This window comes from Carya illinoinensis, chromosome 8 (assembly GCF_018687715.1).
Source record: "Carya illinoinensis cultivar Pawnee chromosome 8, C.illinoinensisPawnee_v1, whole genome shotgun sequence".
Taxonomy (NCBI): Eukaryota; Viridiplantae; Streptophyta; class Magnoliopsida; order Fagales; family Juglandaceae; genus Carya; species Carya illinoinensis.
The window spans coordinates 14,815,009-14,841,921 of NC_056759.1; the positions used below are offsets into that span (position 1 = coordinate 14,815,009).

The 26,913-nt window shown below is 36.1% G+C and overlaps 1 protein-coding gene across 5 annotated transcripts; it reads left to right on the plus strand.

The window, feature by feature from the left end:
* Positions 1-21: 21 nt before the first annotated feature.
* LOC122318277 (ent-copalyl diphosphate synthase 1-like) lies at positions 22-25,597 on the plus strand. Of its 5 annotated transcripts, none has more exons than XM_043135497.1 (15): positions 22-204; positions 849-935; positions 1,190-1,275; positions 1,959-2,238; positions 2,818-3,001; positions 3,088-3,302; positions 3,612-3,732; positions 3,829-3,941; positions 4,779-5,005; positions 5,551-5,666; positions 7,617-7,715; positions 7,883-8,122; positions 23,455-23,587; positions 24,269-24,466; positions 25,165-25,595. In XM_043135497.1, the coding sequence occupies exons 1-15, from the start codon at positions 129-131 to the stop codon at positions 25,405-25,407; spliced, it is 2,418 nt and encodes an 805-aa protein (XP_042991431.1). In that variant the 5' UTR covers positions 22-128; the 3' UTR covers positions 25,408-25,595. The 5 variants fall into 5 exon arrangements, with proteins under 5 accessions (XP_042991431.1, XP_042991433.1, XP_042991435.1 ...); XM_043135498.1 differs by having other exon boundaries at positions 23-204; positions 23,461-23,587; positions 25,165-25,592; XM_043135499.1 differs by lacking the exon at positions 7,617-7,715 and having other exon boundaries at positions 25,165-25,597.
* The last annotated feature ends 1,316 nt before the right edge of the window (positions 25,598-26,913 follow it).

The following is a 26,913-nucleotide window of genomic DNA, read 5'->3' on the forward strand; positions in this document are numbered from 1 at the left end:
CTCAATAATTAGCGGAAGAGAAATATCTTGGGAAGTCATTCCCGTCCGCTTATTCCTTTCCTCGTCTGTTAAATGCTCCCACAGTCCCACTTCCGCTATCCTTTCCACATCTGGTATGACTGGACGTCATGTCCTCGCATTCAAACCTTTTCTCTCCCTCTCCAATTTCCTGCATCCTACCACGACCTCGCTTGTCCTTCAAGAGTAAGTTCTTCACCTTCGCAAATCATATAAATTTTATAATTTTTACTTGTATTTGAGCATTGCTTCCATTCCAAATTACCAATGTAAGAATTGATGAATACCCTGCTCGAGTCTTTCATGATTCCGACAATGTATAAACTTCGCTTGGTATGCTTGAATTTAATTCTCTCTCCGTTGCAGCAGAATAGTGTCAAAAGTCTGTGAAAAGTACATGTTTCTGGCTGTGGTTTTAGAAATGCAAAACGTAATTTGCATTCAATGCATGGAAATACGGTATAGAAGTGGGTTCCGTACTTGAGTGAAGATATGTACTATTTCTTATAATTACTGGATGTTTGCTTTGATGATTCGATTCCTTCTTGTCCTGTTTCTTTTCGTAAGAATATAAAATTTATAAATCATCGTGTTATAATATGATATATATCATATTATAAAATATATCTTATATATCATATAAAATTATGTCAATTTTTTAATTTATATTTTTAAATTTTTTTATTTTTTATTTTTTTAATTTTTATGCTGATAGGAATTCTCATACACAAATTAACTTCAAATGATAGCATTCACCTATCAAGAGGACCACATTTGTAGCTGTATAATATACCTGCTAGAATTATTTGCATCGCCGTCATGCCTTGTAGGTTTCTGGTCACTGGGGGCCAAAGATCACAAGCGACCAAACTCTCCCTTGAGATGCTGCCCTAAATCCAAAGCTGGGACTGATCAAGGTATATACGAGAAAGGGGATGGACTAAAAAAATAATTTCTTTTGAGACTCAAGGTCTTACGTATGTTTAGAGAATCCTACTGTTCCAAAGAGATTTTACTTTCTACAATAAAAATAAATTTTCAAGTACCTTATCAAATCATATCATTTGTAAATTTAATTTTATAAAATTAGTCTGTAACTAAAATATTTCTCTTCTATTTATATGAAATGCATTTATATAATTAAACCAATTATCATGTCTCCAAAACACAGACGGTTTTCAACACAGTCTGCCGGTCATAAAGTGGCGTGCGGTTGTAGAGTATCACACGGATAGGGAAGCTGATCACGATGTGAAGGTGATTTTTTCTTTCAACCATACTTTTAACTCTTTTCAATAATAATGTTAGGGACAAGTTTAAAATACATTAAGTCTTTTATAAAAAAATTAAATTCCACCATAAAAGAACGAATTTTTATATTGTTTTTTTATAATGATCAGATCTTCTAAAGGCAAGAATCATTATTATTACTTATTTAAAATAATTTCTTAATATTTCATATCGATATTCGAAATAAGTAGTTATGGTTTTGACGTGTCATGCATGTTTTAGTGGTAGTACTTGGAAAGGGTAATATTATATACAAGTTGCAAATAAATAAAGAGCGGTGCTACTCTACTGCTTTTTATTACATCTACGTAAAAATCATCTTTTATTTCTTTTTTAATTTTCTTATTTATATCTTTTTTATCATTTTAAAATATTTTTTTAAATATAAAAAATATTAATACATTAATAATTATTTTCTTAATTATTAAGTAAAAAAATTAAAAAATAAAATAAAATACATGATGTCAAATTGAGTGGATAAAATAAAATTTCTCATAAATAATGATTGTACAAACTATTTATAAAAAATAAATCAGGAATAAATTTTTTATTACTTTGTATTATGTCAGATCTACTTTTTTTTTTTTTACCAAGGAGTTCGGTGAGATTTGTACGATCGTTGATCAAATCATATACATACGTACGTACAGGAACGCGTGGATTCCATCAAAAGGATGTTGTCGTCGATGAATGATGGAGAAATAAGCATTTCGGCTTATGACACAGCCTGGGTTGCTCTTGTACAAGATGTCAATGGAAGTGGTCTTCCTCAATTCCCATCTACCCTTCGCTGGATTGCCAATAATCAGCTTCCCGATGGTTCATGGGGCGACGATGAAATCTTCCTCGCTTATGATCGGATACTCAACACTTTAGCCTGCGTTATTGCCTTAAAATCATGGAACATTCTTCCTGAAAAGTACGAAAAAGGTATTAATTAACAGCTCTTTTTTTTTTTTTTTTCTTGTAAAATAAAATGAGTAAATTCAATTTCTAAAATATTTAATTAAATAAAATGAACTATAAAGTCAAGGTTCAAAAAGGATTCTGCTTTGATATATACCACCACCTAAACACTATTATATACAAAAAATACTATTATTTTTAAACCTAAGAAGAAATAAAAAAAAAAAAAAATCGTAAGCTGTTAAGTTGTTCCACAAAAGTTCAATAAACCAAAATCTTCAATTTAGATTATTTATAAGTTCATATTATTTTATTCTAAGTAATATTAGAATAATAGATAATTTAAATATATTTTTAATGATGACGTAGAGGATAAAAATGTAATTATGCAGATAAGGGCAAAAATGTAATTGTGAAAATGGGATGGGGTGACCAAACAAAATGTACTATTCATTCAACTGTTCATCTAATTAATATTAGAATAATTGTATTTTTAATGATGAATTAGAAGACAAAAATGTAATTATGCAAGTGAGGGTAAGAACGTAATTGTGCAAATGGGATAATGTGAACTAAAACAAAATCTACTGTCCATTCTAATAGGAATTTCATTTTTGAATGAAAATATGTCAAAGCTTGAATCCGATAATGATGAGCACATGCCAATTGGCTTTGAAGTTGCATTTCCTTCGCTTCTGGAAATTGCTCGACGTTTAAACATTGAAATACCTTACGATTCTCCTATCTTTCAAGATATATATGCAAAGAGAAATGTAAAACTCGAAAGGTACGTAGATTCGGTTCATGATTGCCCAAACTTCACCCAAAAATAAGAAAAAGGTCGACATTCCTGATTATTATCTTTTGCGACAGGATACCAAGGGACATATTGCACAAACTGCCCACAACGTTGCTCCATAGCTTGGAAGGGATGCCAGACCTAGACTGGGAAAAGATTCTTAAACTGAAGTGCCAAGATGGGTCCTTCTTGTTCTCTCCTTCCTCCACTGCCTTCGCAGTCATGCAGACCAAAGACCTAAATTGTTTGAACTACTTAAAAAGGGTGGTCCGGAGGTTTAATGGTGGAGGTAAAAGCTGTATCTTTTCAACAATTAACAAAAGTAAATATATAAACAGGCATTATTTCATATGATATATATGTTAGATCTATTATAAAAGTTGTTTTACAATCTAACGTATTATTTCAAGCTAAATCATTTTGTGAATATACTTTTATAGGTTTTCTTTATAGCTAAAACATTTTTCATTACATATTGATATAGAAACTTCTTCAATTCTCTTTCTCTTGTTACAATATATATATATATATATATATATGTATATTCTCCTTGCTATTTCTTTTCGATCGATTTTTCTAAGCTTTATTCTGCCTTTAGTCCCCTGCGTGTATCCAGTGGACTTGTATGAACACATTTGGACAGTGGATCGGCTACAGCGGCTAGGAATTTCCAGATACTTTCAACCAGAGATCAAGGAATGTATAAATTATGTTTCCAGGTATATATATTTGACCCATGCAGCCACTACATTAGTATTTTATAATTGGATATGATCAATTCAGATAAAAGTATCTATTAATTTTTAATTTTTCAGATATTGGACACATAAAGGGATATGTTGGGCAAGAAATTCTAAGGTTTATGATATTGATGACACGGCCATGGGATTCAGGTTACTTAGGTTGCATGGCCACGAGGTTTCTGCTGGTATTTCGCCGCTCACAACCTGTAATTAGACGTACATTATATATATAGCGATCAATATGATCGGTGATTTCTACATAAATTAATGAAAATGATAATGCTAGGGTGCACAAACCAAATGTACATTTTAAATATGCACATTAGTGCAAATGAATCTTGTTGATTTCATGTTTTGTATACTTTTGGGTTGAGCTCTCTCTTAGAAGGTCGGGTCTTCGATTTGGGAGCCCGAAAGCACAAAATAAGTCTCTGGGATGGCAGCCGTGGTGGTGGCTAGGGGACGGCCTTCCGATGCCTAATTTAATAATGTTTTTCACAAGAGAACTGGGGGTAATAGTAGGAAGAGTATCAAGAGTCTAACCTCTATTTTGATGTCTGGAAGTTGTTTTTATATCGAATTACTCCTCTCATCTTTGCTTGTTGTCAGATGATTATGATTTTTTTATTCTGTATTGGTCATTTGCCGATCTTACTCCTTTGGGGTCGGGTGGCAGGTGGGCACCTAAGTGTCCTCTATTTCTTTTTCTTTGGGCTCAAAGGACCTCCCTAGGCTGGGGTTTACCCAGATTCCCTGGACCCCCCATGGCTGGGCCTATATTCCTAAGCTTTAGGCCGCAGAGAAAAGTCTCCCAAAAAATCTTTTTTTGTTTTTTTTAAATATCCTTAACTATTAAAAAATTAAAAAATGTAAATTCACTAATAATCACTTACTTAACTATTAAAAAAATTAAAAAATAAAATAAAATATATGAGTGTCACATTAGGTATGTATATTTGAAAATCATACTTGCTTAGGAAAAACTCTAAATTAATTATTTTTTTTTGACATGATCTTGACAGATGTGTTTCAGCATTTTGAGAAAGGTGGGGAGTTCTGCTGCTTTGGCAGGCAGTCTACACAGGCTGTGACGGGAATGTTTAACCTATACAGGGCATCTCAGGTGCTCTTTCCAGGAGAGAAGATCCTTGAGGATGCAAAGCAATTCTCATCCAACTTCTTGAGAGAAAGACAAGCTGCTAATCAGCTCTCTGATAAATGGATCATTATGAAGGACTTATCCGGCGAGGTAAATATGATCCGCCCCTCTGATTTCATAAATTGATGCTTATTTTATATTCATTAGCAGAATGGCAAGAATTAATTACTTGGCTGCTTGATAGTCAAAAGTAGTAGATCTTATAACATTTCCTATAACATTGTTATTCATTAAGATTTCTTCACATTCAGTGGCGAAATCACCTTGGCCTTAAGGAGGGCCATGCGCCCAAAGATTTTTTGAAATTTCAAAATATACCTAAATTTTATATATAATTCTATAAATATAGAGAGTTCACCCTAAAAAAAAAAAATTATAATCTCCATTTGCTTTCTAAAACTCTCTAAAATTTTAATATAAATAGATCAAATGCCGCTAATTTTTTTCCTATAGTCTAAAGTTTTTTTAGAATTTATATATATTATCTATTGTCAAGGACATGACCTCACTAAATTTTTTTTTAGCTAAAATTTGGCAGAACGTTTAGAGAGTCCAATAAGAGTACTCTTAGATAGATATAACCATATCTGTTCATGATATAACGCGTAGTTAATGATAATAGCGATATAAAACAGGTATGGTACGCACTGCAAGTCCCATGGTATGCAAGCTTACCTCGCGTGGAGACAAGATTCTACTTGGAACAGTATGGTGGCAAAGATGATGTCTGGATTGGCAAAACCCTTTACAGGTACTTCTCTCTCTATATAAGATTTTTTGAAATCCAATTCAAATTAAAAAATCTTTATAATTAATTTAAAAAAAGTGAGAAAATAACCAAATAAATTTAAAATTATTTAAAAATCCATAAAAACTAAAATGTGCTTTTTTTATTTGAAAATAATATACCAAGAATCCTTGAGAGTGTAATGAGTTTCAGAGGGTGGCCGTAGGTAGAAGTAGAGGGAGAAGTTCTACCCCCTCCTGGGTTGGGTTGTTGCCACGGCCTCGTGATGGTTCCGAAAACCACAAGTGGTGGTAGCAGCCCACTCTACGAGCCACCTACAAACCAATGCAGGGCGGCTTGTTCGCCACTCGCCTGCTTTTGGGATGGGCATCCCCTTGGCACCTTCTAGGGCAAATTTTAAAAGAAATTAATTTTTTGTGGTATTCAATTTATATTATCTATTTTTAACGATCTTTTTATTCTTATTTTTGTATTTTTAGATTTACTTTTTTTTTAAAAGACTGCTGAGGTGTCATTTAAATGTGGCTTTGATTGGTTGCTACTTGACAACCTTACCCTTCAATGAATTAACGAAAGATAGACGTACGTAAGAATAATTTTTAAGTAGCTTTATATTTGTCAAAGGTGTGATCTAATTGGCATAATCCATATGGTCCAAAATTGATGGCTGGAGTTCAAACACCCCCTCCCTCAAATGTATCAAAAAAAAAAAAAAAGTAGCTTTATATTTTAGTGAGAACAAACGAGACGACAAATGATCAGACAAACAGTCAGCGTTGATGCATGGTTTCAAAACATTAATCGCAACAAAATAATATTGTTTGTCATAAGCTAGTATCCCTTTATTGCATGCGGTAGCTGTCACTAGGGTGTAACGGGTCCAATTTTGTACAATTTTTAGAACCAAATTGGTTATCCCGATTCTACATTTTCAAGAATTGATTCCGCACCAATTACATTTCTAAACCAGTACTTCTGATTTTTTTGTTTTATTATAATTATATTATTATAAGTTATAGTGGTTTAAATATTAGTATTACTATATAAAAGTGATTTAATATTAATAAGTTATAATATTTTAATATAGTATTAGTATTAATATACATAAGTATACTGATGTATACCAATTAATTAACACGAAATGTAATTACTATACTAATATATATTAGTATTACCACAATATATTATGTATTATCAAATAGATTCAAAGGAATATGTTGAGAATTTATTTGGCCTAAAAATATAATTAATATATATTTTATATTAATAATATATGATCAAGCAAATATTCATGTTTAATATTATAATTTTATGTTATAAATTATAATATAAAATTATTTTGTATATAATTATATATTATAGAAAAAATAAATATTTTATATTTTATATCATATTAAAAATTAATTGTATATATATATATATATATACGAACACGAATTGATCCAATCTCGAAAATCTTAGAACCGTAATCGGATCGATTCTATTCAGTTTATGGAATCATGCATAGAATCAATCCCGGATCAAACCGTTCCAAAACCAGACCAAATGCTCTGGTCCAATCCAATAATCTGGACCAATTTTTCAAAATTTTCAATTTAAACTTTCACCCCAAACTATCACTTTAGAACATAAATTATCATAGGATCTTCTTACAAAAGTACCACCTTTACGCAGCAGGGAAGCCTAATGCACGTACTGACGTATATTGTACGGCTGATTCGGCAAACTGTAGCTCTATTAGCTGTCATTATGTATGCCTTCTTCATGCTAATTTGATACAAATTAATAATGGACAAGGATCGATGGTTCCATCTTCCCAATGGAAAATCTAAACTAATATTCATTTTTTCTAAGCTAATATTCAAACCATCATACATTATATATGCATGTTGCGAAATTTAATTAATTCAAAATATGTAAAACACTCATGATTCTTGTTGATTTCATCTGTAGGATGCCCTTTGTCAATAATAAAACCTATCTAGAACTGGCAAAATTGGACTACAATGATTGCCAAGTATTACATCGGATGGAATTGGATGGTATTCAAAAGTAAGTACAAAGAATGAGACATGTATTTCTTACTGATCTTTGAAATATCAATCTTATAAATTAAAATTGATGTGACATCAATAGATATTAAATTAAGGATCTCGAAATTGGCTGAATCATTCTTAATATATTGAGAGGTTATGCAATAATGATCCATATATATATAGGTGGTACGAAGACTGCAATCTTGGAGAGTTTGGATTAAGCAAAAGAGCCCTTCTGTTGGGTTATTTTTTGGCAGCAGCCAGTATTTATGAACCGGAAAGGTCAAGGGAACGACTTGCTTGGGTTAAAACCATAGCATTGGTCGAGACAATCGCATCTTATTTTGATAAGGAAGAAATGAGGAGAGCCTTTCTAAATGAATTCACGAAAAACATCAATCCACGAGACTACATTATCAGGAGGTAAATTTAAATTTGAAATTTGTAGACAGTTTTGAATAAAAATAGTCTGCTAGAATTTTCTAAATGAACCTTGTTTTGGTAGTGTTTCACTGCAAATTGATCTCAACAATTAACTTGTGACAAGAAAAGATGGTGGCCTGATATGTTTGGTGCACCTTTGATGCCTACGTTAGAAATATATGTGCGTTGCCTTGGGATAGGAGATCAGAAAAAGTTATCTAGGATTGATAGTATTAGCAGATTATTGCTGATAAAGATAGTTCGATCTTTTCCCTAAATCTTAGAGACTCGATTATCGAGTTCCCAAGGTTTGCTTTAGGAAGGAAGGGGTTGCCATATCGTGGGCGAATATCTCTTTATTTCCTTAGGAGGAAATATCTCTAGCTATCGACAACAGTTACCATTTTAATCCCATTAGGTGGTGAGATTTTATTGGGGCAAGCGTACGGTGCACTCGTGATCTTTCAATCCATTGGGCTTCTCGTATGGACCTTAATTGGTATTGTTGGGCTCATACAGTGAAGATAAAAAAGCCTCTCCAATTACCTTGCAAATTCCCCTCACGTTGGCATGGCAGGAATTTAATAATTATGAATGGTTTTTGTCCATCGTATCATTGGTTCTGATGGGCAGTGCATGCTCTCATGCCACTGGGGGCTATAACGGCTTTGAGTTTGTACCTAATAACTTCACCATATCATGGGGTCTGTTCGTAGCGATCTTGCTATTTGCTTGCTTGTATTCTTATGGGGTACTTCAAATATCGCATCTCCTTTTATAAATTGACTTTCTCTTCCCTCTTGTCGCCCCTTTCACTCCTGCTTGCTCATCTTCCTCATTGTCTACATTTTTTGTCGAAACCCTAACTTTCCTTTTTGTGTATCACCCATTTGTGTCACTGGCTTGCCGAAACATTTCTCACCTTCCTTCTCATGGATCTCCCCCTTCCCAACAGAAGGGGTCCTCGGCGGCACCAGACTCCTATATCCACGACATACCTTATTACAAAGGTTTTCAATAGTCTTTTGTCCTCACTACAGAAAACCTTAAGAAGTTGAAGGTTTCATATGGAATCCCCAATTCAGTGATTCTTAAGGTTCCTTCCCGAGGATTTCGCTGAGAAGGGGGGCCCTCACTGCCTGTGCCCTATCTCATGGGTTACGACTCCCTTTTTGTTGGCGAGTGCATGATGTTCTCAACTTCTTGAACTTAGCTCCAACTCAGCTCCACTCCAACACTTGGAGAATTCTGAGTGTTGTCATGTGGCTTGGAGAATGGTCTTGGAGGCCACTCGAGAGGAGTATTCTGATCTGACTGTTTGAGAGTTCCTCACTACCCACGCAATCAAAGCATTGGAAGGTAACATTTGTAGCTTTTGTTCTCGCCCTCGAGATCACCTCGCGTGATTCGAAGGCCATCATTCCAATGCCAGCACTGGTAGAAAAACTCTTTTTTATTTCTTGCCAGGGATGAGAGTTCCCTAGTAAGGAGGCCAATAGGACTAACTTCCTAGTCTGTGCCATATGGGGTAATCTACCGCTTCCCATGATAAGAAAAGGCTTGACATGACCTTGCTAGAGAAGGATGGGAAACAGTGCTTGAGCTTGAGCCTCATGTGGACCTGATGTGTTTTGGAATAGATTTGGAGCCTTTCCGTTCATTGAACAATCATCCTAGATTAGCTCAGGTCCCCGTGGGAACACAGTCTCCAATCTGACACGATTGTCTTGACTTGAATAGTATGGGTTATTTAATGGGGTAGGTCCTTACAGACTTAGCCACAACCTTTGACTTTGAGTTTCCCTCCTGGGAACTCGACTTTGCTCACTCGCCAAGTTTTATCCTTCCATCGATCCCACCAGTCAGCTAGGAGTTGGTTGACGAAGCGGAGGACACAAACATTGATGCGGCTTTCTCCCACAGCCTTCTTGACTCATTTTCTCACATTTCCCAAGATGCGACCTCGACTGGGGTAATCGAGATCTTGCGGGAAAGGGAAAGGGAGCCTACCTCAAGCTCCATTCCCTCAACCATCTCAAGTGGCAAGACTAAGGGACCTTCTTCACCCATTATCATCGTGGGGGTAGTGTCATCCTTCCCTATTTGGGAGGACAAGCTTGTCGTGAACTCATTTTGCATCAAGAGGGGAGGCAAGGGGCAATCCCCAACGATTAACCCCACTACAAAGGATTCTTCTCAACCCTTTGATGAAGGAGAAACAAGAGCCCTTAAGGGTGGCACATTGCCCCCCAAGTGTAGATGCCTCCAAGCCTTGTCTTCTAGGGCCTTTTTATAGCCTGGCTCCCCTTCCTCAGGGCAAGGCATGCCCTAGTCCATCTTTACCCTCGAACATGTGGGGGTCTTAGGCAAGGGACGATTCTATTCACACTATAGCAGACAAGATAAGGGACTTCTTTCCCTTGGTAGGCCATTAATCTATTTGGCTCTTAATTTTCTTTCTTGGAATTGGATTCTTAAATCTGTATGGGATTTTAGCAGGGTGTGGATCAGCTGGCCACCTGGATCATCAACGACCTAACTGACTTGGAGGATGAAGTTTGGTCTAGTCATATGTTTGGCAAAAAAGGAGGTCACGCAGCTACAATGTGAAAAGGCTGAATTGGAGGTGATCCTTGATCAGAAGGTTGTCATGAAGATGCAATCAATCTCAAGGGCAAGCTCAACCAGGCTAGGGGGAAGCTGCAAGAAGAAAGGGCTTTAAGACAGGAATAATTTTCTTGCCTTGAGATAGAGTTGGAAGAGACGAAAGGGCGTTGTCATGAGTTAATTGAGATTGTGGTGAAGGCTGATGAAGCCAATCAACATTTGGGGCTTGACCTCGACTAGATGAAGGGGGAGTTGAAGGAACTTTATGGTTGGCATTCGGCAATGAAGAATAATTGTGAGTGGATGAAAGTAGCTAGCTCTATGTTGTGTCTCGATAGGAGGGTTTAAGCTCACGATCAGCGGATTAAGGACTTGAAGGAGTCCGAGCTGGCTACTACCGACGAGGAGATCATTCGACTCTCCCTTCAAGTCTTGGCTGCCAAGTCTATTCACAACAGGACCTTCGATTATGGCTACAATGTTGATGGGGAAAGGTTGAGGGTCTTTTCATTAGCAAACACTCATATCGACTTGAGGATGTTAAACCTTGAGTCTTTCAAGCCCGACCGTGCTTCTCGACAGTTCGTTGACACTCTAGGGAGGCACTTGATGTCTGACACATTCCCATCCATAACTCCTCCAACACCCCCAACTCTGCCAACTCATCCTCCTTGAATATGCACCTCTATCCTTTTCTTGTTTAGCAATTTTTCTTGAGCAGTTTGTATTTCAAACAATTGATTTTCATAAAAATTTTCTGAGTCCTATTTAATGCTTGTGTTGTGTGCATTGTTGTTGCTTTGTGCCTCTAAAATCGACCATGGTGGGCAAAGGTTGCATAATCTGTAGGTTTGCGCATTGGTGTCATCACCACAAGTTGAAGGGCTCGAGCTTGGTGAGCAAGGGTTGCGCATTCTAAGAACTTTCACTACAGTTTCAACACTAGGAGTTTAAGGACTCAACCTCAATGGGCATGGATTGTGCAATCTGAGGACTTGCACACTTATATCATCACCGTGAGTCTAAGGACTCGACCTCAGTGGGTGAGAGTCGCCCAGTCTAAGAACTTGTGAGCCCCGTCACCAAGCAGTCTAAGGACTTGGGCACCCGCTTCATCAGCGTGAGTCTAAGGACTCAATCTCAATGGGCAAGGGTCATGTAGTCTGATGTTACACAATTGGGCAGTGAGTGAAGAAAGAGGAATAAGACTTAGGGCATGGAGCATGGTGGATGATGTGCAGAAGTGTTAGAGTATAGAAGTGTTAGGAGAAAGGGGGCATACGAAAGTTTAACTGAAGGCTTATTGGAATTGGGCCATCATGGGCTGAATGAGAGGAAGTGGATCGTGGGCTTCAACACAGCTGGGCCATCTATTAGTTCATTTTCCTGATGGCAATTATATGATGTAATAACATAAGCCCATAGACTTTTAAGGGGCACTTTAGTCTTTTCATTTTCAATAGTATTTAGCATCTGTTTTTCTGACAGAAACGATTATGCAAAACATTATGGAATTCTTTTATTTTCTTGCAATTGGAGGAGCCTCCCTCGAAGAAGGCATCTGTAGTTCCTTTGGGTTTTATAGAATTAATACAATTTTCTATCAATTCCTCATTCATCTTCTTAGTTACATTTATTCAATCCTTATCTACTTGTTACCTCTGAGGACTTGTGCGCCCATTTCATCACCACCAAACTAAGGACTCGACCTCGATGGGTGAGAGTCGCACAGTCTGAGGACTTGCACACCCATATCATCATTGCGAGTCAAAGGACTTGACCTCAATGGCCAAGGATCGCACAGTTTGAGGATTTGTGTGACTATATAATCATTGCAAGTTTAAGGACTTGACCTCGATGATATTGTCATTCAAGTTGGGAGATGCATGAAAGGGAATCAATAAACTTTATTCGTCCTTCTTCACTGCTTAATGATACAAACTTAGGGATAGTATTTTTTCAGACATTTAGTGTTCCATGGATGGGGTAGCTCCTTTCTCTGACTGTCTTTTAAGTGGTCTAAGCCTAGTCGATTGTTGGTGATCATGACATACAGTCCTTCCCAATGGCAGCCAAGTTTTCCTTCTTCTTGCGTGGTCGTTCTGGTTTCTCTTATAACCAGGTCGCCTATCTTGAAGGTCCTCGGCTTGGCTATTTGGTTAAAGTAGCACTTCATTTTTCTTTTTTTGAGGCTTACTTGGACCTCAACTTTGTCCCCTTTTTTTTTTCTAACAGGTCAATGTGCTCTTCCAATGCTTTTTCATTCTACCTTCGATTGAAATGCTGGATATGGTATCTCAGTAACCCAATCCCACAACTTCGTTCCTGTATGTTAGGGTGAACATGGTCCCCCTTATTGGAGTTTTAACTATGGTTCTATATGCCCACAGAACTACAGGAGTTCTTCTACCCACTCTCATTTTTTATTTGTAAGTTTCTCCTTTAGGATCCCAAGCTGGGATTTGTTGGTCGCTTCCAGTTGTTTGTTGGCCTAGGGGTGTTCTAGGGATGACCACTTGAACTGAATCCCCAGTTCCATACACCATTCTTAATAATGCTCTGACTCAAACTGCCTTCCATTGTCCAAGATGATGCTTTAGAGAATCCCAAAATGACATACAATGGTATTCCACGAAGACTTGGTGATGCTTCTCGTAGTGAGTTTTGCTAGGGGTTTTGCTTCTATCCACTTGGTGAAGTAGTCTATGACTATGACCACAAACCTCACTCCTTCTTTCCCTGGTGGTAGGGACCCTAATAGGTTAATTCTCCATTGTGCAAATGGCCAAGATGACATTATGAAGGTTAGCTCCTCTAGCTAGCAGTGTGGTATTGGAGCTAATACCTGGCACTTCGCATACTTTTTGACAAACTCTTTCACGTTCTTGAGGGTATAGGGCCAATAGTAACCCACCCTCATAACCTTTCTCACCATAGCTTTCCCTCCAGAGTGATTTCCACACACTCTTTTATGTATCTCTCTGTTAGGACGTATTGGACTTCCTATGAAGAGACACATCTCACTAAGGGGATTGAGAAACCCTGCTTATAGAGGATTCTAATGATCTGGGTAAACCGTGTGGCCTATCTTTTGATCTTCCTTGCCCCTTCCTTTTCTGCAGGGAGCTCACCACCTCTTGAGCCCACTCTTGTTCTCCTGGTCTCACTTCGGCAACCTCAGTCCCAATTGTCGAGACTTCCATAACTATACTTTCCACTTCCCGCAAGGCAGATTCCTTCATCCCCGAAGTTGTTCGTGCTAGTTTGTCTGCCATGCTGTTATCCTCTCTTGGTATTTGTTTGATTCTGAAGTGACAAAATCGATCACTCTTCTTCCATACCAAAGGTAAGTAATTCTTCAATTTTTTGCCTCCTGCCGTGTACACTCCCAATATTTTGTTAACGACTACTTGGGAGTATGCTCTTACCTCGACCTCAGTCGCTTCTTGTGCCTCTACTATCAAGAGCCCTATTACCAACGCTTTGTACTTGGCTTCATTGTTGGTGGTTCTGAAAGTGAGTTTTGCCATGTAATGGTGTTCGTACCCAAAGTCGCTTATTATATGGATCCCTACTCCCCCGCGAGCGTGGTAGGATGAGCCATCGATGAAGACATGCCAGGACTTCTCAGTGATAAAGTTTGTTAGGCCATATCCTTTCATTGTGTGTCATGGCAGATAATTGATGTCGAACTCTCTCAGCTCAATTGACCAGGTCACTAGGTGCTCGGAGGCATCTGGCTTCTGCAAGATCTTCCTTAAAGGAGTTTCTGTCAGGAATTTGATGGGATGAGCTTAGGAATACGATCTCAACTGCCTGGTGGCTGTTACCAACGCAAAGGCTAGCATCTCCATTGGAGGTTATCTCAACTGTGCGCCCCATAGGGTGTAGCTTGTGTATTATACTAGCTTCTGAGCTACCTCTTCTTCTTTGACTAGGGCCGTCGACATGGTGAGCTTAGGAATACGATCTCAACTACCTGGTGGCTATTACCAACGCAAAGGCTAGCATCTCCATTGGAGGTTATCTCAACTGTGCACCCTATAGGGCGCAGCTTGTGTAGTATACTAGCTTCTGAGCTACCTCTTCTTCTTTGACTAGGGCCATCGACATGGTGTGAGTCAATCTCACCATATATACATAGAGCGTGTCCCCTTACTCAGGTTGGCTTAGTAGTGGTGGGCTAGATAGGCATTGCTTCAGTGCTTGAATTGCTCAATCATAGTCGTTGTTCAAAGGATGTACCTTGCACAAGACCCTAAAAAATGGTAAGCATTTATTTGTGAATCTAGACATGTGAAATTCCCCAAGTACCCTTATAAAACCACAAAATTTTTCACCAATTTCCTTAAACAAATTGGTTACATCTCAATATTATGATTATTAAATAAACCAAATACTTAAAGAAAATAAACAAATTTGCAAGATATAATGATTGGTTACGAAGAGAAATAACTCTTTAAAGGTAAACTCCTATCAGGTAGCCAAACCTAAGAAAGTCAATCTTGTTGTTTAAAAATCAATTACAAGTAATAATTACAAAACTTTTGTAACTTGACTCTCTTACTTATCCAGAAAAATTACCCATTTATCTTCTACCTTAGTAGAAGTCAGAACCTTTATTGACTTTCCTCCTAGAACTCCAGTGGCTGAACTATAATCAATGATCCTTCACACTTGAAACACGATCACACTCAAAAAGAGATCACAAATATCAAAATTTACTAAAGAATTTTCTCACCAAAATATGCACTAGAAAGTGCTTTAGAAAATGTGTAAATCTAAATCTCTGCAAATCCTAACCAATAGAATCTCCTAAATAAACGATCCAGAAAGAGTTCCATTTGAAGTAGGATTCTACTAACGGATAGAATCTGTCGCGAGAATGTCCTCTGACAAATTGCTTACATTTTGCGATAACTCTCTTCTACATTGACTGATCTCTGTTCAGCCTTCATTCTGGATAAATACATATCCTCCTGGACTCGATTTTTACCTCAATGACTTATCTAAACAACCTCTAAGACTTCTAGATAGACTCAATATTTTTAAAAGATAAATCAATAATTATTTTATATTCATCCAATAATTTCAAATATAATGATAAGATAAGCCTTATTATATAGTCATCTAATCCTAACCAATTTTTATCTTTACAATCTCCTCTTTTAGCGGATTGGTGACAAAACCTGCTTAATGAATGTAATATCGAACCTATCAAAAGTACAAACAGCAAAACCAAGAAACCGACTAGAAATTCTAAGCAAAAAATCAAGAATAAAACTTATGTCCAGTAAAAATAAATTTTCTTGGACTTAGTCAAACTAATATCACCCAGATTTATATCACTACCCAATATCCACCCAACCTCCAATAATATTTTATATTTTTATTACTTTATTTATTTTATTTAATAATAAGAAAATAAAAAAATAATTTAATTTAATTTTTTTTTTATATTTATATAAAAATGAAACAAGTAACATGTTTAGATGCATCTTAGTTCAAACACATTGCTACTCACAAAACAAATTCAATAGAGTACACTATGTTATTTGTAACTATCACTATGACTGTTCACTACTCATAAGATCATCAATATCAAAGTTCATGTGAGTGTGTAAGTGAGCAAATTTATATAAGGTAGCAACTCTTTATTTCCTTTTTTCTTCAATATATTTTTGATAATATTATTCGTGAGTATTTTCTTCTCATAGATGCTCCCAAGAAATTGTCACTCATGTCAAAACTCAAACTTTATGCTAGGGCCTAGATACATGAGCATCTCCTCCAAACACTAGTTTGCACAATCCTTTTTTCTTTTCTTTTTTTTTTTTTTTTTTTTTTTTTTTACGTCCATTTTTGTTGCTCATCTTTTTCCACAATGATTAGAGCAACAATTCTTTCTATAATGACTTAAGGAGATAGATCCATGTAGGGTGTTAGCCTTTTTTTGCAATGATTTAACATCGACTTTTTCTATATAGATCAACTTTTGTGTTTGACAAGTGGAGATCTCTTTATTATTGCACTAAGTTCAACTATTATTAGTCAATTTAAGGCATGGACTCCCTCTATGGTGAGCATCTCATTAAACAATGTAAACTTTAATTATAATATGCATACATATAAGCTCCTCATAGTAATTTGTAAATGAACTTTGCCAAGATGACCCGTAGGGTTAGTATGCATAAAGTAGAGAGATGCACAGGTTCAAAAACTTATCAAGTGAGAACACAAGTGCTTAAACTTTGACATATCAAGCATGCACTTTTCTAAAAGAAAAACTTTGAACTAAACCATAAAAATTGCTTATATTATAGTTTTCTTATTTAAAACTAAAAAACTGAAACATAAAAGCAAAACAAAAAAATAAAATGTATGTCCTAGACTAATGCAATAATATAAAAAATGTAAGAACATGCAAGTAGTTCTATTAATTAATGTGACATGACATCTTCTTTGATCACCCACTTTGCTTTAAATTTTGGCCTATTCCTTTCATCAACACAAATTTATATGATCTTTTCTTTATTTTGAAAGTAAAAATCTACTAACACCAAGTTTAAGACTTATGGAGGTTATTTGATAACTCAACTCTTCAACCTTCTAAATTATTTTCCTTCCCTGTATATTTTACTTTTCCTTCTTTTCTTATATTTTTCTTAAGTGAAAACAATGTTGTTTTATATGGCCAAGAATACCACAAAAATGACAAATAGGAGTAAACTTACCCTTGGACTTACCTTGGTTGGGCTTCTTTGTCATTGATCTATCATGTGAGACTCTTGAAACATGAGTTTTAGACACGGCCTTCTTTGGAGCTTCCTCATCTTGACTTCCTTTAACAAAGATGATATTTTTTTATGAAGTGGCAGCGGATGATGAGCCTTTAAGTTTCATACATTGGGAAGTCATATACCCCAAACTTGTGCGATCACAACAAGATTTTTGAAAACTCAACATATCTTCAAGTTTCTATATTGTTGTTTTTTGTTTGCACTCCTGAAACTTTTTCAATTCTTTTTCTAGTGTAGCCTTTTGATCTTTTAATATTGATACCTCAACATCAAAAATTTTTAATGCCTCAGAAAGATTGTTTTTCTCATTCTCCACAGCAGCAAATCTATTGTACAACTTCTTGTTGAGTTTCTTTAATTTGATCACTTTCTCACATAGATCATTTATACGCTTCTTATAAACTTAACACATGATCATCCACAACTAAAACAACCTCCAAATCACTATCATAGTCATCACTTTCAGATTTTGTTAACCTAATATCAAAAAATCATTAATAACAATAGAGAAAGTCACAAAAGAATTTTCATCATCAGATGATGAATTTAAAGTTACAGATTATGAACTGTCATTAAGTGTGATATTCAATACTTTTCTTTTACTTTTCTTGAAATTTGGATATTCAATTCTTATGTGACAATAACCAGAATATTCATGACATTTTACTTTATCATTATTATCATATTTTTCTTTATTCCATTTTTCAAAATAATTTTTCTTTGCAGAAATTTTTTTACCTTTTTTTCTTTCCACTAGACTTTTTATTAAATATGAATTTTTGAACTTTCTTTCAAAGATATCTATATCCTCATTGTTAAAATTTTCTTAATCAGATAAATCATCTTGATCTTCTTTTACTATTTTTAAAGCAATGGACTTACCGTTTCTTATTTGAGGAAGTAAGGATTCATACGTTTGTAAGGAGTCGACCAGCTCTTTAACCTTTATTCTATCCAAATCCTTACTTTTCTCAATGGCAGTAACCTTAGGCCGAAATCTTTCAGGTAGAGACCTCAAAATCTTCCTCACGGCCCTTAAATCCTCCACCGTCTCGCCGAAATTAAACCTGAAATTCACAATATCATTTAGTTTAACATAAAAATCATTAAAATTCTCATCTTCCAATATTTTAATCTCTTCAAATTTTGAAGTTAGCATCTACAATTTTGAATTTTTACTATTCTTATGCCTTTATGTGTAACCTCTAAAATATCCCAAATTTCTTTAGTAATCTCACACATAGAGATTCTTTTAAATTCTTCGTTGGATACCGTCATGAAAATAGTGTTAAGTCCTTTGTTATTCCAATTGCAATTGTTGATTTTATCTTTCGTCCAAGCATCTATAGATATCTTGGGTTTAGTCCATCTTCGTTCAATTGAATGTTATACATGTTGATCCAAAGACTTGAGGAAAACTCTCATATAAAATTTTATAATAAGCATAATTTTTTCCATCGAAGTGTGATGGAACATATAATGACGTCGGCATGATCTACAAGGGCACAGGTTACACTCGAATGAGTGAACCAAGCTCTGATGCCAATCGAAATTCTCCAAGTGCCCCTATAAAACTACAAAATTATCTACCAATTTTCTTGAACAAATTGGTTAGATCTCAATATTATGATTATTAAATGAATCAGATATTTAAAGAAAATAAACAAATTTGCAAGACACAACCATTAGTTATGAAGGGAAACCCTTTAAAAAACAAAAGGTAAAATCTTATAGGGCAGCCAAACCTAGGAAAGTCAGTATTATTGTTTAAAAATTAATTACAAGTAATTCTAAATTATAAAAACTTTGTAACTTGACTCTCTTACTTATCCAAACAAATAACCTATTTGTCTTCTACCGCAGTAGCAGACAGAACCTCTGGTGATCTTCAAACTATTGACTTCCCTCCTGGAACTCCAGTGACTGAAATCCAATTAATGATCATTTACACTTGAAGCATGATCACACGCAAAGAGAGATCACAAATATCAAAATTCACTAAGGAATTTTCGTACCAAAATATGTACTAGAAAGTACTCTAGAAAATATATAGATCTAAATTTTTGCAGATCCTAACCAATAGGATCTTTTAAACAAAAAATCTAGAAAGAGTTTCAGTTGAAGTAGGATTCTGCTGATAGAATCTGTCGCGAGGACATCTCCTGATGAATTGTTGACATTTCACGTTAATTCTCTTTTGCATTGACTAATCTTTGTTCAGCTTTCATTCTAGATAAATACAGATCCTTTTGGACTCAATTTTTACTTCAATGACTTATCTAAACAACCTCTTAAGACTTTTAAATAGACTCATTATTGTTTAAAGATAAATCAATAATTATTTTATATTCATCTAATAATTTCAAATATAATGATAAGATAAGCCTTATCATATAGTCATCTAATTCTAACCAATTTTTTCATTACAACATGAAACTATTCAGTAGTGCTAGTTTACCAGTCAGCCTTTTGCTCTCTTTGATGTTCTGAGGGGGCTTCATATCCCTGATTGCTTTGATTTTCTCCTTGTTGGCCTATATTCCTCTCTTAGACACTATGAAATCTAGAAATTGGTACTATCCAATGAAGGCTTCCCTCAAATCCTCCAGGTGTTGAGACAACTCCTTACTTTTAACTAGTAGATCATCGAAGTACACCTCCATGTTGCACCCAATCTGTTTTTTGAACATTCGAGCCATGAGCCTATGGCATGTTACCCCAGCGTTCTTTAGCTCAAATAGCATAACTTGATAGTAATACAGTCCTCTATCTTTTCTTTGTCAGCCATGTTCATCCAAATTTGATTGTACCGCAAGTAGGTGTCCATGAAACTTAGCATGCAATGCCCTATCGTGGAGTCAACAATCAAGTCGATGTGTGGTAAGGCAAAGTTGTCCTTTGGGCAGGCTTTGTTTAGGTTGGTGAAGTCCACATACATCCTACACTAGCCATTGGGTTTCTTCAATAGTACGACAATGGGTAGCCACTCGGGGTAGTGGGCTTCTCTGATGAATCCTGCAATGAGCAGTTAATCGACGTCTTTGGCTATGGACACGTTTTCTCTGTGCTAAATAATCTTCTCTTCTAGCAGACCTAGTCAACACAAAGGTGATGCTTGATGACTGTGTTGTCTATTTCAAACATATCTTTATGGCTCTATGCAAACACATCTCTACATTTGACCAGGACCTACTTCAGTGCCTCTCAAATCTCGAGTTGGAACTTGGTCATGATTTGTGTTGTAGCCTCCGACTACTCTAGGTGCAACGTTACTATCTCGAATGGCTCATTTGCCTCTACTTATTGCAAGTTTTCTTCATCCTGCATTTCCATGTCACTGTTAAGGAGGACTGGCAGTGACGGAGGAACCTTAACCTGAATCTAGTTTTTTAATTTACGGGCATCCACTCTCCTTGTCTTGTGCTCTTGTACATAGACCTCCCGAGCTAGGGCTTGATCACCTTTAACCTCTCCTACTCTTGCCTCCGTCGAGAACTTCATCTTTAGGTGATAGGCTGAGGTAATGGCTTTGATGTTGTTCAACATCGGGAGCCCATTATAGCTTTATAGGTCATCATGGTGGTGGTGTGTACCTTTTTCCCGGTTGTGACTGGTAGGGTTATTGCACCTAAGGGATGTACTGCATCTCTGGAGAATCCCTTAAATGGTGCGGACAACGGTCACAGTCTACTAGGATCAATATCCATTTTGACGAGTGCATCCCAAAAGAGGATATCTACTGAGCTCCCATTGTCGATCAAAATCCTTCTAGTAGTGTAGTTTGCAACTAACAACATTATTACCAATGCATCATCATTCAGATATAAGACCCCATCGCAATCTTCCTCCCCAAAGGAAAGGCTCTCCAGGTTCTTATGCCTTCGTTGTTTGGAAAGTCTTTCTGTCGTGTACAGTTCCTTGTATCTTGCTTGACGAGCGTACACTTTTTTGCTGGATCCAGAGGTCCCTCCTTTAGTAAACCCTCTTGCTATCACACGGATGTCTCCCATTGGTGTCTTGTCATGATTTGGGTTCTGGCAAAGAGCATCTCGATAATCTTCCTTGTTGGTCACCACCTTTTAGGGCTCCTGCTTCGCCAACCATTTCGATCTTGCTTTGTTAATGGTAGGTACAAAAACATCGTCCTCTCCTCCCCCTGGTTCGATGACCCTTTTTTGGATTTTATATTCAAATTGTTGTGAATGAATCTCAAATCACGTTCACGAGGGAGCGCTCGCCTCTCCTGCTTTTTGTCATGGTTACTTTGCCCATGTTTCTCCGAGGTTCTTCTCTCGCTCGATCTCGGAGGGTCCTTACCTACTTCTTTCATCTTTGCTTTCCATAGTGCAATTAGGGCTTGAAGTGTATCTTTGGCATTGGTAAAGTTGTCAACCTTGTCCATGAACTCTCTTAGTATTGATGAAGTCCTGATCCATGATAACTGCACCATGAATGGGCTTCGAGACCATAAACCCTCCCCCCCCCCCCAAAAGAAGGGCTTTCAGTGTAATTTTCTCATCTTCATCATCATTGGTTAATTGTTTCTTGTTGAATCGGGAGAGGCTTGCCTTCAAGCTCGCTTCTTCCTTTTGCTTAATGGTCAAGAGGTATGCTGTGGGTCATTTTCACAGCAGCATTGCCATAACCTCCACTCTATAGGATAAATCTATGCGGTTGAGCAGCTTATCGATTGAGGATAACCCCCCATCTTTCTTGGCCATCTCCTCATATTTATCAACGAGATTACACAACTTGTTATGCAACTTTTTCTTCTCTGCCTTCTCAACATTCAATTTGCAGGGTATGATGTGGAATATCATTATTTCTCTATAAAGATTAACAGTGTAACAATAATTACTTTAAGCAAATTGCTCTCACGTTCCGACATTCAACATTTTGAATAGATCAATATTCTCTTGGTTATTATTGGACCACTAAATGGGAATTCCTATTGGTCTTTAGTGGGATGCTAATTTGATTATGAAACCAATAGTAAGGTGATGTCGGGATATAAGAAGTTTTTATAAATAATGTAAAAGTGTTTCATAAATAATTATAAAATATTGTTTAAATGATCATTTGATGAAGTATGAAAAAGTGGTGGGATCCATTTAAAATATACTTGGATGTAGATTTTTTAGAGCTTTCAGGTTGATGTAATAAATAGAGTGATGATATTTAAAAGTCTTTATATATACCATATACAATTTACATAGTATATTTTGACTTATAAAATTTAAATTTTAAAATTTATCTTTTAAATCAAATTATACTACGTGAATAATGTATGGTGTAAAAGCTTTCAATTAATCTTTCTAATAAATCACTTAAAACTTTATTTAAAAAAAAAAATACAACTATCCTACAGTGACTGCCACTATGGGATGGCTAGCTTGGCCACCATCTGGCTACCGGCAACACCCCAAATTTGGCTACCCTCAGCTGCTAGAGGCTATGCCAGCCCAGATCAAGCCACCACGGTGGTTAAAGGAACAACCAATAGCCCCTTGATCTAGATTTTGCCTATGAGGAGCTTGGCCCAATATGGGCCACTACAGTGGCAACCACTCTAGGAGGGCTATTCATGTCTAACATATTTTTTTTTAATTTTAGAAAAAAAAACTATATAGTCTTTTAAGTTTTGGTGTTTTCAAGAATTTTGAGGGATTAATTACAAGACAAGTGTTGTATGTTTGGGGAACAAAACAATTTTTATTCAAAAATTATCATCGACTTCAAAGACGGTTTTGGTTGCCAAACAATAAACATACCCGAAGAAACTCAACCTATTTGCAGCGATACGGAATTTGGAGTTACTTGATCCGACATGGGTTTCCATACCCATGCAGTACTCTCGCTTTCACCTATTTTTTATATAAAAAACTAAAAGACATGGATGGAGAAGTCATACTCACATGATATTAGTTGCAGAAAGTCAAATACAAAGAAGAATGGGGAGGCACTCCTCGGGATATTGCTTGAGTTCCTAAATCATCTCTCATTGGAGTCAATAGTTGATCAAGACAGACAAGAAATTAGCCACCATTTACGGCAAGCGGTGAGTTTCTTGGAAAGCAACCACTTTGGTAGCAACAGAACTACAGATGAACTATCAACTATCTTGCATAATTTTAAACAGTTTTATATTTATAGTCTTGCTCTTAGATTTATTTATTTTTTTAATGTCACGTGTCTAGCTTCCACTGATTGCCATGTGACAGCCTTGACATTTGTCAATTGGAGCATTTACCTGATTAATTGGATGAAAGGATTTAACTGCAATAATTTGTATACTCAGAAAGTAAATTATTTTCTGAGTATACAAATTTGAAACCGAGTGAGTGATTTGAGAACGAGATAAAACTTAGGGACTCATTTTGTAATTAACCCTTTATTGAGCCTTTAATGATGTCCCAATAAAAATCCATATAAGCAATATTTAATACAAAAACTTTATCTACAATCACTTTTACATATTTTTTGTACACTTCACTAATATGATTGGCTGCATCAATTAAAATAATGGTTTACATGATAAAATGCATTTTGATTCATTAATACCCGTGTCTGTTTTCATGCATGTTTTAACAGGAAGAAACCAGTACCACATAATTATAGCCAATTACATCAACATGTTTGATTTGGTGGCCTTATAAAGCATGCCCCATTAAGTAAAAGGGCGTGAATAACTTTTTCTTTTTTTCATTGTTCTTTGTGTGTGTGTTACTATTAAATATAGTGGGAGAAGTGGCTGCTTGAGTGGTACAGCGACGGCGATAGGCACAAAGGAGAGGCAGAGCTACTCGCGCATATGATAAATGTGATCACTGCAGGCCATTCATTTTCAGAAGAGCTATTGTCTCATGCTCAATATAAGAGACTGTCCAGCCTCATTAACAGAGTCTGCTACAAACTTAGCTCTTACCAAAAGGACAAGGTTTGTTTTCAGAAAATATCAATAATGTTATATATAATTTTAGGGTGTAAAAGTTGGACAATCTCTTTAAAAAAAAATTACTTTTCATATGAATTCTAGATGCGCTCCGTCATTTTCAAAGCAATTGTCCAAACTTGTATATTTTATGATTGTACAAGTCATTTTTCTTCCAATAAAGAGACACAACATCAAATATTTGGATAAGATAGATATTACTTAGCTCAATATTTATTCTATTTAGCTATTGTTTGTCATTTGGCATTTATTTAATTTATGCAATATGCATAACAGTTATGACATTTTTTTCTATAAGCATGATAAACATTTCGGCATATTTCTGACCAAAAACAGTATATTATTTATATGGGACCTTGTTTGTAAAAGCAAGCCATTATCAGCTTGTGTCTTTGTGTTTTGATGTTTTTTCTTTTTTGAAACCTTTCCATTTGGCTGATTGCAATGTATGTTGCCAATGCTTTGTCTTATCAAAAAGATGATTTCTATTTAGTAAGGCCGATTTAAGTGTTGAAAATTAGATTTACTTTATGTTAACAACATAATACAAATAATTAAATCTACATCTACTCATCAGTTTAAGCTTTTGGAACAGGTATTGATTTCATGCTTTCATTTCCAGTTGTTAATTTCTTGGAGGTTCCTAATTTTCTGATCATGAGCGGATTTTCTAAATCTTGCAGGTAGACAACAAATGCAGCCACAATATCACTTCATATTCTAATTATTGCCTCACAACCCCAGAAATAGAATCTGAGATGCAAGAAGTTGTGCAATTGGTACTCCACAACTCCAAAGATGATATTCATTCTGATATAAAGCAAACTTTTCTCGCAATAGCAAAGAGTTTTTATTATGCAGCTTACTGTGATCATGGGACCATCAACTTCCACATTGCTAAAGTGCTGTTTGATAGAGTAGTTTGAGTCTTCTGTATGTGTACATTGATTCAGTCATTATGCTGAGGACGAGAAGATGTTTGAAGAAATCTTCAAAAGAAAAAACTACTTCTAAATCTATTATATGACAATCAGTTGTAAACTTTGTAAACTGACATGATCTCTACTCACAACAAATCCCTATATTCAATAGTGGTACTCTTGTCCAGTGGAGGAAGGGTAGTGTTGGTGAAACATGTGCTTTCAAGGATGCCCCTTCCAATGTTATCTGCCTTAAATGTTCCTTGTCGGGTTTTAAAGGAGCTAAGAATCCAAGAGGTGGTGTAGTGGTCCAAGAGCAAGCCGTATGAACTGAACGTTATGGGTTAAATTCACTCTTAGAATTATCGGACTAGAAAAATTTCTCTTCAAATTACTTGATATGCAATTGCAAGAAAATCCTTATTAAATGCCTGTATATCTTTTAGGCGAAATATGTAAAAGTAAAGTCATTTATCTTTATTAAAAGATTCCATCCAAGTTGGCACAACACGGAGGGTGAAGGAAGGAAGCATAAGTTTTGGTATGACGATCAGTTAGGTGCTGGTATTTTGGCTAAGAAGGTTGATGTCACACTGAGTCATAACCTTTTTTATGAGCTTATGTCATTAACAGGGTAGAAATTTGGATAGATTGCAACCTCTTATTGGTCAACGGTTTCCTCAGCCCACCAGTTTATCGTCATTTGACCACTCCAATGCCTGTATGAGAGAGTATTTAAACAGTGAAACTACTTGAGTCCATCAAACTACTTGGGTCCATCCAACGGTCCAGGGCCACTTGGAAATTGTTCGACTGGTACTTAAAACTAAAAATTTGGACCTTAAACATTCCTCCGAGATTAAAAAATCAATTGTTTCCCTTTTAAAATAATTTTGTGTTAAATTCTTCCTCCCTACTTAAGCCTCCTTCAAGTTCTTGCTTGTTCTAATCACTACAAGAATCTTGGCTTTTCCTAGTGATTTGTTATCTGCTGCCAAAAAAATCGCCTTAATATATGCAATATAACAGCGATTTATTAATCGCTGCATTGATTCACTGATTAAGTGGCCAGAAGTGTCACTTACTATATCGTAGCGGCTTTAATTATTTTAGAGGCAAAAACTTTCGCTGCGAAATCACTGAATAAATATCAGGCGCCAAACTTGCATTTTACTTTCCTCCCCGCCTGCGACTTACAGTACCCTCTCTCTCCGTATGTTTTTACTCGATTTTCCATCACCTGAAAGTAAAATCCCTTCCGGCGAATCCATAGTTGGACGCCGCGATAATCCCCATTTCCGAATACGTCTCTGAGCTCCATCTCTGGCCTCCATTGCATTTTCCTTGTGCGCCTTCAAGCTTGGTCATCGTTTCCTCCCAAAACCAAGAAAATCGTGCCTCAATCGATCGGCTTACCCATTAGGCTTTCTATGAACCCCCTTCAAATCTTCCACTTTCTGAACCCAATACTTCAGCTACCAAAAGCACTAAAATCCCCCTTCTGTTGAATGC

What these genes read in the sequence shown, in the direction of transcription:
- LOC122318277 (XM_043135497.1), top strand. Translation starts at nt 129, where the DNA reads ATGTCCTCGCATTCAAACCTTTTCTCTCCCTCTCCAATTTCCTGCATC. An exon ending in CAAAGCTGGGACTGATCAAG is followed by an intron (nt 936 to 1,189) that starts GTATATACGAGA and finishes TCCAAAACACAG; the next exon opens with ACGGTTTTCAACACAGTCTG. An exon ending in TGGCCACGAGGTTTCTGCTG is followed by an intron (nt 3,942 to 4,778) that starts GTATTTCGCCGC and finishes TGATCTTGACAG; the next exon opens with ATGTGTTTCAGCATTTTGAG.